The sequence below is a fragment of the Epargyreus clarus genome, unplaced genomic scaffold, assembly GCF_041222505.1.
Source record: "Epargyreus clarus isolate Ecla_fem2 unplaced genomic scaffold, WU_Ecla_fem_2.2 ptg000025l, whole genome shotgun sequence".
Lineage (NCBI taxonomy): Eukaryota > Metazoa > Arthropoda > Insecta > Lepidoptera > Hesperiidae > Epargyreus > Epargyreus clarus.
In genome coordinates, this window is record NW_027332232.1 from 3,702,599 (window position 1) to 3,715,000 (window position 12,402).

Here is a 12,402-nt window from a genome sequence, read left to right on the forward strand (position 1 = left end):
CAGTGTGGCATCCCTCAGGGTGCTGTACTGGAATCCGGGAGGCGTTAAATCCCACCTGCATGCGTTGCGTGGCCTCGTCCGGGAGCAGGACATTCACGTCGTGCTCCTGGGCGAGACTAAGCTACGCGCAGGCCTCGATTTTAGGCTGCCTAACTACCACGTGTACCGACGTGACGAAATATCGCCCGCGGGATTTCCTTACAGGGGAACCGCGGTTGCGGTGCGCCACGACTTGGTACACGAGGAGTTGCCACTCCCGGCCTTCGCCCAGACGCGCTCCATAGGGGTAGCGCTGAGTGCGGCCGGGAAGGACCTGCGGATATACGCGGCCTACCGCCCGCCTGGTCCCCAATTTGACCCGCAGGACATCAAGAACATCATGGACAGTGGTGCTCCGACCTTGGTGGCTGGCGACCTCAACGCCAAGCACTTGGCTTGGGGATCCAGAGTCACAACCACCGCGGGACGGAAGCTGTACGATGACGCCGAGGTTAAAGGGTATGAGGTACAGGGGCCCGAGGCACCGACCCATATCCCCTCGACCGAGTCCCACCGCCCAGATGTCCTGGACATTGTGCTTCACAAGGATCTCCCGTGTCCAGTCCATGTGGAGGTGTTGTATGACCTGGACACACAACACCTGCCCATATTGGTCGTTCTTGGCCTTGGGGCAGCGTGTGTCGAACCCCCCAGACTCCGCAATAAGACGGACTGGGATAAATTTAAAAATTTATTACCAACAGTAAAGTTTAGCGGCTCGCTCTCCTCCGCCGAGGGGGTCGAAGCCACCACCGAGGCAGTACAGACCTCCATTGTTAAAGCCCTGGCGGCTTCGACTTCGCAGTCCCCTGTGGAGACGGGCCGCTATAGAACACCACTCCCAGTCCGTCTTAGCGACATGCTCGCTAAGAAACGCAAGCTGCGCGAGCTCTGGGCGCGCACGCGCTGTCCCCGGGTCAAGCGCGACCTGAACGCGCTGGCCGAGCGGCTGTCTGGTGAGATGGCTGAGTTGCGAGGGGCCACCTGGGAGATGCGAATCGACCAGGCGGGCGAGTCGCAGACGTCGCTCCACCATCTTAGCAGACAGCTGACACGAGCCAAGGTCCCCGTCACCCCCCTCCTAGATGGAGCGGGGAGACGGGTCCATGCCGCGAAGGACCGCGCGGAGATCCTTGCGGGGTACATGGAAGAGCAGTTCTCGCCCCATCCACCCGCACAGTCAGTCTCCGCGCATCACGAGTATGTGGAACGTAGAGTAGGGGACCTCCTTAGGGGTCCGACACCGGCACTCGAAGGGATCGAGTTTATCTCTCCCACTGAGGTAAGGAAGGCGGCACTACGTCTACCCAGGCGTAAGGCCCCAGGCCACGACGGGATCCCCAACATGGCGTTAGGTATGCTGTCCAGAGGGGCCCTGGTCGCAGTGACTCGGGTCTTTAACGGCATCCTCCGCACAGGCTATTTCCCGACCACCTGGAAACTAGGGAAGGTAATCGTCCTCCCGAAACCGGGGAAAGACCGACGTCTCCCGGCAAGCTACCACCCCATAACCCTGTTATCAACCACAGCTAAGCTGTTTGAGAGACTGGCGTTGAAACGACTGCGCCCGTTCCTTAATATAAGGGACGAGCAGTTCGGGTTCCGCGCTGGTCACTCTACAACGCTGCAGCTCACGCGGGTTATCCATCATTTATCATCTGAGCTCAATTACGGGCGTCACACGGTCGGCGTCTTTCTCGATATCGAGAAGGCGTTCGACCGCGTATGGCACGATGGGCTCATATGCAAAATGATGGATACACCTGCCCCGGCGACGCTGATACGGTTGATAGCATCGTTTTTAAGTGAGCGGCAGTTCTTTATTTCGGTTGAGGGCGTCGCCTCAGACCCTAGGCCCATCCTTGCGGGGGTGCCGCAGGGCAGCTGCCTCTCTCCGTGGCTCTACGCACTCTACACCAACGACGCTCCCACTCTACACGGTCACCTGGAAGACTGGGAGCGAGACGTTATGCTCGCGTTGTTCGCAGATGACAGTGCGTACTTCGCGTCGTCCCGTCGGGCGGACATTGCTGCGCGGAAGATGCAACGTCTGCTAGACCTGTTACCTATGTGGCTGGATAAGTGGCGCATGGCTGTCAATGTCGGAAAGACAGTCGCAATACTTTTCAGCCGCAAGCGTATCATGCCGGCTCCGCTGAGGCTCCGTGACACGGAGATAGCTTGGCAGCCTTTAGTTAAATACCTAGGATGTAACATCGATCGCTCGTTGCATATGGTCCCGCAGGTGGAGCAAGCGCTCCGCCAGGCCCGAGCGGCCCGAGCGATGCTCCGACCGGTGCTTACATCCAGGTTACCGTTAAGGACGAAACTAGGGATCTACAAGACCTATGTTCGTTCACGACTTACCTACGCGGCACCGGCATGGTACGCGTTGGTTTCCAGGTCGAACCGACAGCGTCTCCAGGCGCAGCAGAACCTGGCCTTGCGAGCAATCGTGGGGGCGGGACGCTACGTCAGGAACGACGTGGTGAGGCGCGACCTTAAGATCGAGACGATCGAGGAGTTTGTGGTCCACCTGGCACGCTCAATGTATGAGCGGGCGGAGGCCGGACCATACTCCCATTTAAAGGGGTTCGCGCCCCTACACGATCGACCACCTGGGGGGCGCCCGCTCCCGCGGGAACTCCCTGGACTGGCGACCTCCGACCATCAGGAGGCCGATCGTCCGCTCGGTATGACGACGCAATAAGTACCGAATCACCCCCTCAACAGGGGGATGATAGATATTTTTAATATTTGTTCATTATTTTATTATGTTTTAAATAACATTATATTATTATGAATAAATATCAAGAATCCGGGGGGTATTCACCACCTGAGAATCTGCCCGGGCAAAGAGGGTATCCTCGAGACCCGAAATTCCATGCCCACCGCCCTTATGTTAGCATTGCCTTAGCATATGAGAGACCCGGAGGGTATGACGTCCCACTACTGACTGGCTTAAGCATGGTCTCAGCAGAGAAGAATACGAAGAAGACTCCTGAAGAAGAAGAAGACTCCTGAAGAAGAAGAAGACTCCTGAAGAAGAAGAAGACTCCTGAAGAAGAAGAAGACTCCTGGGGAAGAAGGAAAATCTGAAGACGGAAGCGTTCCTGTTCAAGAAGAGGAAGTAGGGGTTTGGTCGGGATAGGGAAGAGGCTTTGGCTGGCCTACACTCTTGTTTCTAAGCAATTATTGTTTCTATTGCACGTCACCCCTTCCCCGCACCTCCCCTCTCTACGGCACGGGACAGGCGCAACTCCCCGACACGACGACTATCACCACGAGCGGGCTTCCGGCGCCGGACGGAAGAAGGCCGTCCGTACAACATCACGCCCGCACCTCTATACGGTCGCAGGTTAGGTGGCGGCGTGGCATACCACCACACCGCCGAACACACAGCGCCCCGCGACATCAGCTGGTCCTTCGAGCCGGATCATCGTGCTAGTCGTCATATCGTCGGGTTACTGACGCCGCCATGCCGATCACACGAAGCCAGAGGGGAACCTCGCCGCCGAACCAGTCGACTGTGCCCCGCGCCACGGACAGCGCGCAGGGGACAACTGACTCTTCGGGGACATCGGGCACCGCAACTGAGGGTACGCTTACAACATATGAGTCTAGAGTCACTTCAGGCACCTTGGCGACTGTTCCAGCCGTTCCATGTGTTCCAGCTGCTCCAACTGTTGCAACAGCTGGAACCCGGAAAACGCGGTCGGTGAAGTCGACGAAACGTCGGGAGATGGAAGCCAAGCTGGAATTGGCGCGCCGAGAGCTGGAAGAAGCGAAGGCAGCTGCAGAACTCGCCAAGGCGCAGTGGGAGCTGGTCCAGGTGGAGAATGAAGAGTCCGAGGTCGAGGATGAAGACTGGTCGCATAACGCGAACATCCACACATGGGTGCAGTCGACGGTGGAGAGGATGTCCGGGGAGGGGCATCAGGGGGAGGTGTCCGGGGAGGGGCACCGACTAGGGGCGTCCGGGGAGGGGCGAGCCAGTCAACCTCCTGTCACTATCGTCAAGCCTGAAGACCAAGCGGAACCTTCAAGCAACGGGACCAAGGAATTGGCTGAGGCCATCATGAAGGCCATTAGTGTTGCGCCGAGGAATACATCGCAACCTAACTACGTACATGAATTACCCGACTTCGATGGAAGAAGCGAAGAGTGGATCGCCTTCAGGACGGTATATGAGGACACCGCACCGCTATTTACGGATGCACAGAATATGGCACGGCTGCGGCGGTCAATTAAGGGCATGGCAAGGGAGGCTATCAAGACCCTATTATATTCAGAGTGCCCTCCTGAAGAAGTAATAGAAGCTCTTCGTCGAAGGTTCGGACGACCAGAAGCCCTGATCCTGATGGAACTGGAAAAGGTCAAGAATCTTCCTAGGATCAACGAAAATGCGCGCGACATCTTCGTGTTCGCCAGTCGAGTGAACAACACCGTCGCGAGAATACGGGGGCTAAGAAGACCGCAGTATCTACACTCACCGGAAATGGTAAGGATTATCGTGAGCAAGATGCCGGCGGTATTGCAGTATCGGTGGTACGACTTCGCCGCCGACGCAGAAGATCAAGATCCAGACCTGGTGCATTTAATGAAGTTCCTCAACAGGGAAGCGGACCGGTGTGGCCCATACGCGACGCAGGAGACTACGCAGCAGCCGCGCCAGCCTCCCAGACGTCAATTCACGAACACCACGTCCGAACAAATAGAAGAAAAGAAGACCTGTCCACATTGCCAGTACGAGCATCACCTCTTCGAATGTCGCAAATTTCTACAACTGCCAATAAAGGAACGGTGGGACGTCGCTACCAAGTCGAAGATGTGTTTCAAGTGTCTCCAAGGACGACATCGGAAGGAAACATGTCGGCGTCCACCGTGCAAGACATGTAAGCGGTGGCATCACTTCGTGCTTCATGAAGAACGATGGGATCACCCGAAGCCCGAAGAGAAGAAAGAAATTGCGAACAACGTCATGCTCCCGGTGAACACTGCAAGGACAGCGAAGGCATATTTGAAGATGGTTCCTGTTGAGCTATATGGACCGAAGGGAGCTGCCCGGATCCTGGCGCTACTGGATGAGGGGTCAACTGTCACGCTTCTCGACTCTGCGGTTGCAAGACAAATCGGCCTCAAAGGACCCGTGGAAGCACTCACCTTGGAGACCGTGGGTGGGAAGACCATCTCCAAGCAAGATTCAATGAAGGTCAACGTCAGATTGAAGGGAATGCACCAGACCAAGAAGAGAACCATCTCTGGGGCCCGTACGATAGATGACATCAACCTGACGCCTCAGAGGTTGGAAATAAGAAGGATCGAAGAATGCGCTCATCTCAAGCCAATGTCGAAACAATTGTATTATGAAGAAGAGTCACCCAAGTTGTTAATCGGACAAGACAATTGGGAGCTCATCGTGTCCAGAGCCACACGCAAGGGGAAAAGAGGTCAACCCGTAGCATCATTGACCTACCTAGGGTGGGTGCTACACGGGTCCGATGGAGCAGCATCAAGACCTGTGAACTTCGTAACCTGCGCGCACGTATCTTCTATAGAAGAGGATTTGGAAAAGGTCATCAAGGAACATTTCGCCGTGGAATCGTTGGGGATCCAGCCACGTCGACCGACCACAGACATAGAAGAAAGGGCTCTGGCAATTTTAGAAGAAACGACAAAGAGATTGGACAATGGGCGCTTCGAGACCGGCTTGCTATGGAAAAACAAGGAAGGGAAAATGCCTGACAATTACAAGCAAGCGGAAAACCGGTTAAGAAACATCGAGAAGAAACTGGATGGGGATCCGGCACTGAAGCAGGAGTATGAGAGTCAAGTGAAGAATCTCCTTGATAGTGGGTACGCAGAAGAAGTTCAACATGAATCCACGTCCACGAAGAAATGGTACCTGCCTCATTTCGCCGTTACGCACCCCACCAAGAAGAAAATAAGGCTGGTTTTTGATGCTGCTGCCAAGTGTCAAGGGAAGAGTCTCAATGACGAGCTACTGCCGGGACCAGATCTGTTGCAGTCATTATTTGGAGTTTTACTGCGGTTCCGTCAGAAGCAAATCGCAGTGGTAGCAGACATCAAGGAAATGTTTTTACAAGTAAAGATAAGAGAAGAGGATCGAGACAGTCTTCGGTTTTTGTGGAGGGGAAGTCAACGGAGCGGAACACCGAAGGAGTATAGGATGACTTCGGTCATCTTCGGCGCCGCCTGTTCTCCGAGTGCTGCTATCTTCGTCAAGAATAAGAACGCGACCGAGCACCAAGACGAGTATCCCGAAGCAGCAAGGGCGATTGAGCGTAATCGTTATATGGACGATTACCTTCACAGCTATGGGACACAACAAGAAGCGGTCAAGATAGCCAGCCAAGTAGACCTCATCCACAAAAAGGCCGGGTTCCAGTTAAGGGGTTGGGCATCAAACAATGAAGAAGTATTAAAGAAGCTCACTCCGGAGGGAAACAGTAACGAAGTTGAATTGGGAACCAAAGAAGAAAAAACATTGGGTTTAAGGTGGTTCACCGGGGGCGATGAAATAGGGTTTAGGACGTGTCTTCGCAACGTGCATGAAGAAGTGGTCAAACAAGTAAGAACTCCAACCAAGCGGGAGGTCACCAGTGCCGTGATGTCAACATTCGACCCATTGGGGCTAGCATCGCCGGTGCTCATCCAAGGGAAGAAGCTTATCCAGAGCATTTGGAGGAGCGGCGTCGGATGGGATGACCACATCACGGAAGAAGACAACAAGATCTGGACAGACTACTTGGGCAGCCTACAGCTGCTTAAGGATCTTCGGGTGCCAAGGTGCGTCGCGCAGTCCAACACCGAGGGGGAGCTTCACATATTCGTCGATGCAAGTGTAGAAGCTTACGCCTGCGCGATCTACCTAAGGCAACGCGACGAAGAGGGTGGTCACCGAGTTTCCTTGTTGGCGGGTAAGGCAAGAGTTACCCCATTGAAACCGGTGTCCATCCCTAGATTGGAGCTGCAAGCGGCACTGCTGGGATCCAGGATGGCGCGATCAATTGAAGAGGAGCTAGACATCAAGATCGCAAAGAAGACGTATTGGAGCGACTCCAGCACCGTACTATCCTGGATCAAGTCTGACCCAAGGACCTTCAAGCCTTTCGTAGCACACCGGTTGGCAGAGATCGAAGACACAACGAAACCTCAGGAATAGCGCTGGGTTCCTACAGCTCAAAACCCAGCCGACGACGCAACGAGAGACGTGCCCAAGGACTTCGGGAGCGGACACAGATGGTTCAACGGACCTTCATTCCTGGCACAAGAGGAGGAAAATTGGCCGAAACCACGTACCTTCAAGGCGGAGCCCACGGGAGAAGAGAAGGAGAGGTCAACTGTGGGGGCAACGAAGCCCGTTGATCGGCATCCAACTCCGAACCCAGTCAAGTTCTCAAGTTGGACTCGACTAGTAAGAGCGACCGCGAGGGTACTACAGTTCGTCGACCTGTGCCGGAAGAAGAAACACGCAGTGAACGTGTCCCGCAAGTCTGAGCGTCAAGATCCTACCTGGAAAAGAAATAAGAAGAAAGCCAAGGTAGCAATGAAGCCCGTGAACAAGAACACCCAAGAAAGAAGATTCATTCCCCTCGAACCCGACCAAATAAAAGAAGCCGAAAAGATCCTATTACGAAGAAGCCAAGAAGAGAGCTTCCAAGATGAAGTACGCTGCGTCAAGAAGATGAAGCCATTCGAGAAGAATCGAAGGCTTAAGAAATTGGATGTCGTCATGGAAGATGGACTACTACGACTCCGAGGAAGAATCGACGCGGCAAGACACACTCGGCAAGATAAGAAACCTGTGGTGTTAGACAGCAAGCACCACATCACCAGACTGCTCATCGCGTACTACCATGAAGAATTTAACCATGGTAACCACGCGACGGTGATCAACGAGTTGAGGCAGCGCTACTGGATCCTGGGACTACGGTCTGCGGTGAGGGCGACGGTTCATCGGTGTCAGTGGTGCAAGGTGTACCGCGGCACGCCACGACTCCAGCCGATGGGGAATCTCCCGCTGGAACGGTTACGGCATGGGGAACCGCCGTTCACATGCACCGCCGTGGACTACTTCGGGCCCATGAGCATCACGGTGGGTCGGCGTCATGAGAAGAGGTGGGGCGCTCTGTTTACGTGCCTCACAACCAGAGCCGTCCACGTGGAACTGGCAGCATCTCTGTCAACGGACTCCATGATCCTGGCGCTACGAAGAATGGCAGCAAGAAGGGGGATGCCGAAGACGATCTTCAGCGACAACGGCACCAACTTCGTGGGGGCCAACAAGGAACTTCAAGAAGCCCTCGCCAGCCTCAACAAAGAAGACCTCATCACCACAGCCGAGCGGATGAGCATCAGGTGGAAATTCATACCACCTGGGGCTCCGAACATGGACGGGGCATGGGAGCGCCTGGTCCGTTCCATCAAAACGGCCTTGGCGGTTACCCTCAAGGAAAGGCATCCCAAGGAAGAAGTCCTGCACACTCTGCTACTGGAGGCGGAGCACCTGGTGAACTCAAGACCTCTTATCGAAGCCGACGAAGACAACGAAGAAGGTGCCCTCACTCCCAATCACTTCTTAATTGGGAGATCCTGCGGCACAAGATTGGGAGCATTCACCGACGAAGACCTCACCGGCCGGCGCACATGGAGGACTGCGCAGCGACTAGCCGACCACTTCTGGAGTGAGGTGGTCCGAACCTTCCCTGGGCCCGAAGGTCGCACCAGGGTACTGGAGGTGCGCACTTCGGGGGGCGTGTTGAAACGTCCCAGCTCCAAGTTGGTGCTACTGGTACCAGCACGACGTGATGAAGAGCAAGCGGTCGACGACACAGGCGGTGGAGCATCGACCAGCGAGCCAGACTGCCGGGAGGCGGTCGTCACGTCGAGCCACGAGCATGGAGTCGCCGGGCCAGGAGTGGGTGCTACGCACGAGGGGGAGGATGTCGGCGACTGACAAACGATATTTTATGAATAATTGTAATTAACTTGTGTTTTAAGTCTGACTGAATATGTTTATATAACTTTAATAAGAAAATACATTACGTAAGTTTTAAGTTTTAGGATAAGACACGGTAGATGGCGCTATCGGTCGCATTTGTAGTATTTTATTAGAGTTTTTAGGCATTTTTATGAAAATAGTATTTAAGGTTAGGTTTTTGAGTTTTATACATGTTTTATGTTTTTAAAGTTAATGTTATCTCCTAGAATATGTTTCTAGCTTCATATTGATGTAAGAATAGTAAGAATCAATTGTGATAATTTCGAGATAATTAGGAATATTGACATGTAAAATTACGTAAGATGTACATTTTTGGAATATTTTCACGAATAACTTTGTAACTAATTTAGGTATGATAATGTAACTTATGTAGCTAGATAGGGCTAATTATGAGGATTCCAACGATGTATAATACATATGTGTAAATTTTGGAAATTAATAAAGAATGAGTGAAAACTAGGTCAGCCAAAGTGAAAATGACATGAAAATGGGCCTAAAAAAGCGCGGCTCTCTTTACGGTATTGCTCTGGGGTAGCTCAGAAAACCAGTTTTCCGGCTTAAGCATGGTCTCAGCAGAGAAGAATACGAAGAAGACTCCTGAAGAAGAAGAATACTCCTGAAGAAGAAGAAGACTCCTGAAGAAGAAGAAGACTCCTGAAGAAGAAGAAGACTCCTGGGGAAGAAGGAAAATCTGAAGACGGAAGCGTTCCTGTTCAAGAAGAGGAAGTAGGGGTTTGGTCGGGATAGGGAAGAGGCTTTGGCTGGCCTACACTCTTGTTTCTAAGCAATTATTGTTTCTATTGCACGTCACCCCTTCCCCGCACCTCCCCTCTCTACGGCACGGGACAGGCGCAACTCCCCGACACGACGACTATCACCACGAGCGGGCTTCCGGCGCCGGACGGAAGAAGGCCGTCCGTACAACATCACGCCCGCACCTCTATACGGTCGCAGGTTAGGTGGCGGCGTGGCATACCACCACACCGCCGAACACACAGCGCCCCGCGACATCAGCAAACTATTATATTAGGTTAGAAGAGGTTCGATTTAGAAATTGAAAAGTGATCTCGGAGAAGCAACGCGATGGTTGAACGTAAGAAATATGAATATTGTGTACAAGTGTGGAGCGCATTATTAGCGTACCGACGCACATGTGATCGTAATAAAAGATAATAAAAAAAAAAAAAAAACAGACGGTAGTTAGGTAGGCAGCAGTTGGTAGGAACGTGACGTACGGGTGGCAGGTAACACGCGGTAGTAGCGTGTATGGGATAGTATATGGACGCTACGTAATTGTGACGTTTGGTGTCGTCCGTAGGTCTGCGCGCGGTGGGTGTTGAACAACAACAACGTGGCGGAGTGTTCGTGTATCGAATGAGACTCCACCAACGGGCAACGGCAAAAGCGGGGGGGGGGGTGTTCGTGTATTGATTTTTAGAACCAGCCACGCGAACATTTTTATTTCGAGGGAACGACATGGAGGGATTAATATGGAGGGGTCGACACGAACGGGCGAGTTCGTGTATTGAAAAGATTATAAATAATATTCATAATATAATATTATGTATGAACGATGCACTATCGCCGTATCAAATGATACAACGATAGTATATCGATACTATATACGTGTACACTACGTACGTACGCACGCATTGTGCGTATCTATCGACATACGATAAACATATATTATCTCAATCATTATAACAAATAATGATACGACACGTCCTCGGACGAATCACCTGGCGTAGGGCTGAGTCTCAACAGATCGCAGCACGACGCTGCTCTACCGAGCACAACACCCCGCCAGGAACGTAAGTCGTCTACAGACTATTCCGAGCCCCGACATCGAACTGAGGTAAATTCGGACACACTGACAGCGTCACCGACCACGTGCGCCCACGTGCTAACCTAATAACTATTTGTTAACCTAAAATAAACTATCAATTGTCCACTTATTTAATAATTAAACTAAATTTAACCTATTCTAAATCTAAACTAACACAATAAAAGTCATAACTAGCGAGTTCGTGTATACAACGTTCTAAAAATAACAATAAAAGAGTACCTCAGGGTCTCGGGGGTTGAAAACCTCACCCTTGGGGGATGATGCCACCACTCCGTGTACACCACACTACGCACACAATGTTTCACAACAGTTTAATAGTCACAGCACAACAACACGCGATAACAAGCGGGATAAAAAACTCGGAGCGCACAAAACACGTCCGCACAGTGCGACGACCGGCGACCGAGTAGATAGGGACAGAATCTCGTTAATCCATTCATGCGCGTCACTAATTAGATGACGAGGCATTTGGCTATTTATGCAGCGCTCCCCGCTATTAGTAACAACAATTCTAATCATTACAGATAACGAGGCGACTGTCCCCATCAGGTATCGTCGCTAGCTACATTTGGCCTGTTGGTGTATCCGTGGCTCCACAGATATTGTGTGGGGACCGAATGCAGCTGTATTGCGTTCGAAGCGGAACCACAAGGGCCAGACCTGAGCCCAGCGAGTCCACAGGACTCCGTTCGCTCAGCCCCGAACTTCATCCGACCACATGGTCGTCATCCGGTTAAAGCGTGACCAGTTCATGTGCGAGCCTTTTAAAACCAGAACGCTAATCCGTTCATACACGGGCTCCTTCAACCACACGTTAATGATCCTTCCACAGGTTCCCCTACGGAAACCTTGTTACGACTTTTACTTCCTCTAAATGATCAAGTTTGGTCAACTTCCCAGCAACGCCGACGGCCGCGAAGCCACCGCGTGTCGGTCCGAAGACCTCACTAAATCATTCAATCGGTAGTAGCGACGGGCGGTGTGTACAAAGGGCAGGGACGTAATCAACGCGAGCTTATGACTCGCGCTTACTAGGAATTCCTCGTTTATGGGGGATAATTGCAAACCCCAATCCCCAGCACGAAGGAGTTTCAACGGGTTGCCCGGGCCTCTAGGCCTGGGAGAACATGCTGATTCCTTCAGTGTAGCGCGCGTGCGGCCCAGGACATCTAAGGGCATCACAGACCTGTTATTGCTCAATCTCGTGTGGCTCGAAGCCGCCGGTCCCTCTAAGAAGAATTTTAATACGTCGCCAGTGAGTTGCACGACCGAAGTCGAGCACACCTAAATGGCGACGCCTATTTAGCAGGCTAGAGTCTCGTTCGTTACCGGAATTAACCAGACAAATCGCTCCACCAACTAAGAACGGCCATGCACCACCACCCACCGAATCAAGAAAGAGCTGTTAATCTGTCAATCCTTCCGGTGTCCGGGCCTGGTGAGATTTCCCGTGTTGAGTCAAATTAAGCCGCAGGCTCCACTCCTGGTGGTG

At 52.6% G+C, this 12,402-nt stretch overlaps 1 protein-coding gene and 1 non-coding gene across 2 annotated transcripts in view; one reads left to right on the plus strand and one right to left on the minus strand.

The window, feature by feature from the left end:
- The first annotated feature begins 2,583 nt into the window (after positions 1–2,583).
- On the plus strand, positions 2,584–7,225 carry LOC140752808 (uncharacterized). The gene has a single exon (XM_073087158.1). The coding sequence runs from the start codon at positions 3,518–3,520 to the stop codon at positions 7,223–7,225; it is 3,708 nt and encodes a 1,235-aa protein (XP_072943259.1). The 5' UTR covers positions 2,584–3,517.
- A 4,500-nt stretch (positions 7,226–11,725) lies between these two features.
- LOC140752918 (small subunit ribosomal RNA) overlaps positions 11,726–12,402 on the minus strand; it is a 1,903-nt gene continuing 1,226 nt past the window's right edge. The window contains exon 1 of the ribosomal RNA XR_012103517.1: positions 11,726–12,402. This exon is cut by the window's right edge and continues 1,226 nt beyond it. This is a non-coding gene — a ribosomal RNA (small subunit ribosomal RNA).